Genomic DNA, 7412 nt, shown 5'->3' with positions numbered 1-7412 from the left:
AGAAAATATAAATTCCCTGTGATTATGGTGAAGTTTTTGAGTTTCTTTTTATTCTAATGAATGAACACATTCAACAATTTGGATTTTTGAGTTTCTTGATCTAAACTTTTACTAAAAAATCTGGCTTTTAGTTACATTCCACTGAATCACTTTGATTAGTAACTGAAGAAGACATCAAAGCTGTTATTTACTGATGACAAAATGGGCGAGTCGGGTAAAATGTTAAAATGATTTTGGGTAAAAAAAATAAAAAAATCAAAGCTTTCATTTGCTATGCGCGATAAGTATTTACAGATGAAATCTTGTTTATTCAATATTTCAATTACAGTATTATCAGAGTTTATTCACAGGTAGGAAATCATAATAATTGACAACATTTTTATTTCCTAGCCCATGGCACCACGTAGCTGTTTGACTGCTGACCGTACAGTTGGTTTTCTGCAACGGTTGGAGCTTGTGGTGGTGTTTGGTTCGGGGTTGCTGATGTGGATGGCCCTTCTGGTAACAATGCAAGGCTCAAAAAATCAATCATGTCTTCTTCTGCTGTTTTTTTTATTTGTTTGAGGTAGTGGGTAGGATGGAACTAGAGCCATGGCGATAGATGGATCCGAGCTGGTTTTTTTCATGCTTTCAGACGTAAAGGTTTGTGTTTCCTTGTTCCTGCAAATATAAAGAAAATGGGACTACAGTTTCACTCCTAGGCAGATACTAAATATGACCTGTTTCTACCCATTACTCAACCAGCTTGACCCGTTTATCTTGCGATATCTCTAACACATGAGCTAAGTAAAACTTATATGTGACAATAGATAATAATAGCTAAAATAATTTAATACATAAATAAGAATTATAAAAAAATCTGACCCTTTTGACCACGACCCGTTTAGACCCGTTACCCAACCCGATCCAACTTGACCCATTTGGACCCATTTAAATATCGGAACCGTATGACCCATGACCAAATTCAACCAAATCCATTTTGACATGTTACCCAAACCGACCCAACCTGACCCGTTTGCCGGATAAAAGTTAAACTAAGAAAATTAGTGAAAGGGGTTCAATTTTTGGAACTAACCTACTAGTTACCGAAGCAGCGTCACTTGGTTCTTTATGTATTTCACTACTTGAAGAAGAAGAATAAACTGTTGATGAAGAGCCTACAACACTTTGTCTCGGGCTCTCGATATGTTTGTCACGTTGCATAGTAGTTATTAAACTCGGCGGTTTAATAGGAATCGGAGATCCATTAGCAATAGCATCATGTTTCTCAATGATATATAGCACTTCATCATTAAATTCAATCCCTTGCTGAAGAATCTCCTCATCACTGCAACAAGCACAAAAATTTAAGACTTGGTTTCTGTCAATAAATACCTCGATTTGTTTAAAGATTAAGGAATAACGTACGTTGTTGTAGATAGTGTTTGTCCCATTTTCTTCTGGTTCGAACGGCATTGGTTATAAAGATCAGTGATAACTTCATCTTTCACAGCCTGGACAAACATAAACTTAGTAACAAACATAAACTAGTATATTCCTATTCCTAATAACATATAAATGAAAATATTTAAAGTTGGAACCGTTTACAATACCTTTCGGTCTTTTATGTCGACGGCTTCTAACATTTCAGATAAGAGATCCAAAGCATTTCTCATGGACTCCAAAGTAGACAGACTAAGTAGACAGAAAGTTAGTTAAAATTAGTTATTCATCGTATATATGAATGGGTCACTTTGGGTTATCATCAGTTTCTAACTACTTTTATTATAATAAAAAGTTAACATAATGGGCCAAATAGGGGTGAATAGATTGAAAGTTATACAACATACTTAACGTTCTCCGTAGATTCGTGCCTTGATGATGAACTGGCACCTCCATTACTAACCGGAGGTGTGATGACGGGAACTGTATTTGGTGACCGGTGGGGAAATTGTACCCCAAACCGCTGTTTCACTAACATTTACTAACAAAAAAATATGTTAACCACCAAAAAGAAAATTTCTCATTAAATGTGTGACTAAAAATGAAGAATTTTCATTAGAAATAACAACGAATATGTTCACCGAAGAGCATAAACTGCTTACCCTTAGTTCTTCATAAGCACGCTGATATTGAGAAGTTATTCTTCCTCCTCGACTACCAAATGCTTCTTGCCAAGTATCTATAAGTACCAAAATTTTCTCCCTTACGCGCGCATACGTGTCTGCATTAACCATATTTGCATTAGCCATTAATATATCATTTTAATACTATAATAAATTAATAACAAAAACAAAGGCTTTAATGAAACCTTTTTCTTAACAATCTTGATCATTTCATGAAGCATTTTCCTCTCAGCCATTTGGACATGAACGTGTTCGCTACAGTTTTTCACAATTGTTTCCAAAAGCTACACTCCACAAAATTTACAAAAGTAGTAGAATGAGCAATCTGATTCAGTAGTATGTAAGATGAAATACGATTTGATATATTTTGTGATCCAAAGTTTCATGATATACATAAGAGATGACATACTGTTAAAGAACGTAGCTGCACATTTGGATTCTTATGATGTAATCTAACCCTCACAGCTTTTATGTAGTCTTTTGCAAGCCTGAAATCATAGACAATAAGAAAGAAACAAATCTTTAATTTTTAAATGGTAATTACTAATTAATGCAAATCATCATTGCATCAAAGAACATAAATTTACACAATGTCCTAATATTTTACTAACTTTTAATGGAAATCAAGGGTCAACAAAACATAGTTTCAATAAATAAAAAAAAAAAAAAAAAACTCAAAACTCGATCTATCTGCCTTCCAAAAAAAAATACTATTAAATAAGCTTTGCCTAAACTTAATTTTTTGCACAGTTGGTACCTAAGCTTTGCCCAACTTTCTTGGCTGGTACCCCAACCTAACATCCGTTAAATTTTTAATGTTAACCCCTCACATGTGCCACGCATGTGAGGGCAAATTCGTCAATTTAAATAATTTAGTCCATATTAAGTTCATTATGTTATCGTAAGAAAACTGTACGTGATTATCCTTTTTATCAAAACCAGCTTAGTCTCGATGTTGATGGTGTGCAAAATCAAATGTGAATGAAACTGATTGCAGTATTAACCCACGCTTAAAAGTCAAAACAAAAAGAAACTAGTCCCAATCGTGAAAGTTCCTACTTTTCATTTTGTTAAGGAAAAATACTGATCACAAAAAAATTGATAATTTGTCTGACATGTAAAAGACTAGTATCAATTATGTTTACTTTGAATGCTTGATTATTCACAACCAACTTAAAACCATTAAAAACTAATGTTTTTCACATTTATAATTTGTAAGCTTAACATCAGGAAATCAAATTTGATCATTTGCTTTGGTAACAGATAAATAAATAAATTCAACAAATTGGAGAGAACAAAAAGTTATAAAACTGACACCAGTTTTAGGATGACGAAGTTGCAACAAGCGGCCCACATTAGCTCCAGTGCGAGAAGGACAATTTCAATTAACCCTAAATTGGTTAATATTTTTATTATTCTTTTTATAAATAGATGTAATGTAATGTAATGTATATAAAAAAAACATACTACCTGATAAGGAAACAAGAAGACGAGTTTCTTCAGAACCTTCATACCAAGCCATTGCCTTTGCTTGTGTTTAATTTGGGGGAAATCGGAAACTAGGGTTACGTTTGATCAAGTTGATTTTTCAACGTGATTGTTTTTTACATCCGATTAAATTCATTTAATTTTATTTTTTAGTTTTAAAGGGACGAATTTGCCCTCACATGTGTGGCACAGGTGAGGAGTTAACATTAAAAACTTAACGAAAGTTAGGTTAAGGTACCAACCACAAAAGTTAAGCAAAGCTTAGGTCCCAACTGTGCAAAAAATTAAGTTTAGGTGTTTTTAAGAAAATGTAAACATACCACAAGTAGCGCGTAATTTTTTCTAGTTTTAACAATCATAAGAAAAAATTACTTGAAACCATCAAAATTAACACAAAATATATATCGAAAAACCAAACACATCCTTTGCAGACAGCAAAAAGACCAATTTTACACATTGATGCCATAATTATTATATTCACAGGCTTAGAATTGATGGTGTCACAAATTCCAATATTAATTCTCCAATCAGGACAAGTTAAAAATTCGCTTGTGGCTTTATCAACTCTAGCATATGCATTCATCACTGAAGGTGGTGGTTGAAATGGGAGCATGGGCATCATCTTGCTTTATTTTTCTTGTTTTAATAGACAAAATTTGTTTAATGATTGATGTTAGAATAATAAATTTACAGGATTATATGGTTTATACAGAAATGTGATGTGAAATGAAAGGAGAAAAATTGGGGTATTTTCATGGAGTTTTATTGGCAGGAAAAAAGTTCGAGGACATTTTTGGTGCACAATTCAAAGAACAAAAAGAGGTGATTCTGAACAGAAATGCGTATAAATAGGACATAAATCAAACCAGCCTAATAACCATACCATAACCATTCATTCAAAGCCGTATATATATATATATATATATATATATATATATATATATATATATATATATATATATATATATATTTCATTTTTAGTCGATTTTAAGCAAATATATATGGTTCCCATTTGAGATCCCACAACATACATCTAGCGAGGTCAATCTCAACCCATTTACTAAATAAATTTCAACGAATCAAAAAAACAACTCTTATTTATTTAATATAAGTCTTTTTGCCTTTCAAAAAAAAAAAAAAAAAAAAAAACAACTCTTACAAACTAGTCTAAAGGTGAAACAGGTCAGATGGGTCAAAACTCTAACAGTCTATATGAACGATAACTTCTAAATCTAAAATAGCTTCATTAGAAATGTTAGACCAAATTCTTTCGTCTTACTAGGCCCAATTACTTATATGGCCCAATAAAATAAAATCCTTACCAATAAATAAAACGCCACATAATCTTCCACCGGGTTAGGGTTTGTAAAATCGCCGTACTTCTCTACAGAAACCAACCGCCGGCCGGAGCTTCGATCTTCCACGAACGATGGTACGATTACATATTATCTCAACAATACATATTATCGATCGACTGTTTATGGTTTCTGTTATATATATGTATATATATATATATGTATATATATATATATATTTATTTATTTATAAAATTCTCTAGGGATCTATGATGTATTTTACTGCTTTTCTTGAGAACGTGACTAATCTGATGCCCAATGGCGGTATGGACGACAGAAACTTGAATTATTTTATTAAGGTTTGTAGTTCGTTTTACAAATCTTAAATAGTTTGAATTACTGAATATGTTTTGTTTATAGTTATAAAATAATTTTGCAGCTCAAGTGTGATGGTTGCGGCCATCTATCAGAGAAGGATGCGTGTGTGTGTCTGAAACCCTGCGCCAAGGTTAACAAGGAGCTTGTTAATCTGAGCACCAAGGTTAATTAAGAAAAAGTTTTGATTGCTTTCAATAAATAAAATACTTAGTATTAGTATTAGTAATAATAAGTACATCTGTTTGTGTTTTGGTGATTTAGTGCGAAGAGTGTAAGCGTCTCTGGACTGTTACCCTTATCCCAGGCAATGGGATCCCCCTCACTCATGAAATGAGTATGCAACGCAGTCTGTCGCCGCTGATGCTATTTCGGTTCAACGGTTGTGAACCGTCTAGTGAAGAAAAGCTGACCTTAAGGGGCAATTGGAAGGCCCAAACAGTAGGATTGTTATTTGTTAAAGAATTTTATTTTATTTATATTTGTATTATATTACATATTAGATCATAAATAATGTGTTCCTCTGTTTCAGCTCTTGGGCACTAAGATTGTTAACATCAACCTTTCCGAAGGTTCTTATTTCTTTGAAGTTGATGAGTCTGGAACACCTCTGGTCGTATCTGATCTGTCTACCGAGTTTAAGCCCTATAAACCCAAGCCTGTGCTGATTTCGAATAAGCCTATAAGAGATGGTAAAAGGTTTAAATGTGGCCGCAATGGGTGTCTCGATGTGTTTGCTGATAGTGTGCTAGCTCATAGGCATATGAAAATATGCAAGGTGCGGTTTATTTTTTTTATTTTTTTTCTTTTAGCTTAGTATCAAATATGTTTAGTATTTTTAATTTTAATTTTTAATCTTATTTCAGGGCGTTGGTGGTGTGACACATCAGGTATCCTTTTTTTTATTATTATGATCTTTTAGAATTTGAAATTTTCTTCTTAGTAATCTGTCTTTGACTTTTTTTTATTATCCGAACTTTAAAATTTAAGCTTTATGGTCAATATGAACTGCATCTGTATGAAAATATTGGTTGAATGTAAAGGTTAGTAATAGGCTGTTATTGTGTTGTAAACCACTTATATAATTGTTAGACTATTGTATAGGTGACAATATGGTTTAAACTATCCATAGTTAATAGGTTAATAGGTTCATATGTTGTGTACTCTAGATAATGACTTCCAAATGTGTGTTTTGGTGCAAACTTACTGACATGCCACGTTAGATATTACTAAAACAGTTTATTACATGAGTAATAACAATAACAATAGTTTCGTAAATTGGTAAGTATTGTCAGCATTATATATGTTGAACTCGGCATTGAATTTTAGGCATTGATTGTACGAGCATTCACAGCATAGTCTCAGATACATACAAAATGGTAGTATGTTGTGTATAATGGTGCAAAATGAGTCAATTTTATCAATAAACTACAGTATATTACTTTATTTTTATTATTTTAAAATAAAATTAATAAATAAATATATGTAATTTCGGATATCCGAATATCCGAAAATTTTGAAAAGTGGCATCCGATATCCGAATCCGAAAAGTCGGATATCCGATTTTCGGGTATCCGAAAATCCCGATATCCGATTTTTCGGATATTTTCGGATCGGTTATTCGGATTATTCAGGTTGTGGATTCGGATTCGGATATTATGAACACCCCTACAGTCTAACATGTTATCATTTTTCGTTTGTGCAGGTACCTGTTGATTGTGTGGGGTTGGGGCACGATGATGAAGCTTGAAGAAGTTTGTTTTGTTAAGAACTTTTGAACTAGTGTGTAATCCTACTTTTTAACAACTTTCTGATTTATATTTCAAAATAAGCTACTTGCTTTCTTGGTTTTATTTGAAACTGTCATCGAAATTTTGTTAATCTTCTTTAGTTATTTTAATTGTTCTGGTTCATTGGTGATGTATGTATCTTCATCACTTGGTTCATTGGTGAGGTATGTATCTTCATCACTTGAGAATTAATTTCTGCCATTGGTATAGAATTAATATTGAAGATATATATTACTTGCAACAAATTTAATTCTTGATGACTTTTCTTGTTCGTATATGTAAATGTTTATAGAACCGTTAAAGGTACATATAAGATCCGAAAAGTGATCATTCTAAGTGATGTTAGGTTTTTCAACTCA

The 7412-nt window shown here is 32.5% G+C and overlaps 1 protein-coding gene and 1 pseudogene across 2 annotated transcripts; one reads left to right on the top strand and one right to left on the bottom strand.

Moving 5' to 3' along the window:
- Positions 1–379: 379 nt before the first annotated feature.
- Positions 380–4215, bottom strand: LOC139872778 (TOM1-like protein 6; annotated as a pseudogene).
- A 936-nt stretch (positions 4216–5151) lies between these two features.
- LOC139873666 (uncharacterized) lies at positions 5152–7210 on the top strand. 2 transcript variants are annotated; one of them, XM_071861609.1, is made up of 6 exons: positions 5152–5212; positions 5328–5429; positions 5528–5704; positions 5796–6041; positions 6130–6153; positions 6969–7210. In XM_071861609.1, exons 1-6 carry the CDS (start codon positions 5207–5209, stop codon positions 7011–7013), a joined length of 600 nt encoding a protein of 199 aa, XP_071717710.1. In that variant the 5' UTR covers positions 5152–5206; the 3' UTR covers positions 7014–7210. The 2 variants fall into 2 exon arrangements, with proteins under 2 accessions (XP_071717710.1, XP_071717709.1); XM_071861608.1 differs by having other exon boundaries at positions 5196–5247.
- The last annotated feature ends 202 nt before the right edge of the window (positions 7211–7412 follow it).

This window comes from Rutidosis leptorrhynchoides, chromosome 10 (genome assembly GCF_046630445.1).
Source record: "Rutidosis leptorrhynchoides isolate AG116_Rl617_1_P2 chromosome 10, CSIRO_AGI_Rlap_v1, whole genome shotgun sequence".
Taxonomy (NCBI): Eukaryota; Viridiplantae; Streptophyta; class Magnoliopsida; order Asterales; family Asteraceae; genus Rutidosis; species Rutidosis leptorrhynchoides.
Note: the sequence above shows the minus strand (reverse complement) of the source record. Positions and strands in the feature narration are given on the sequence as shown.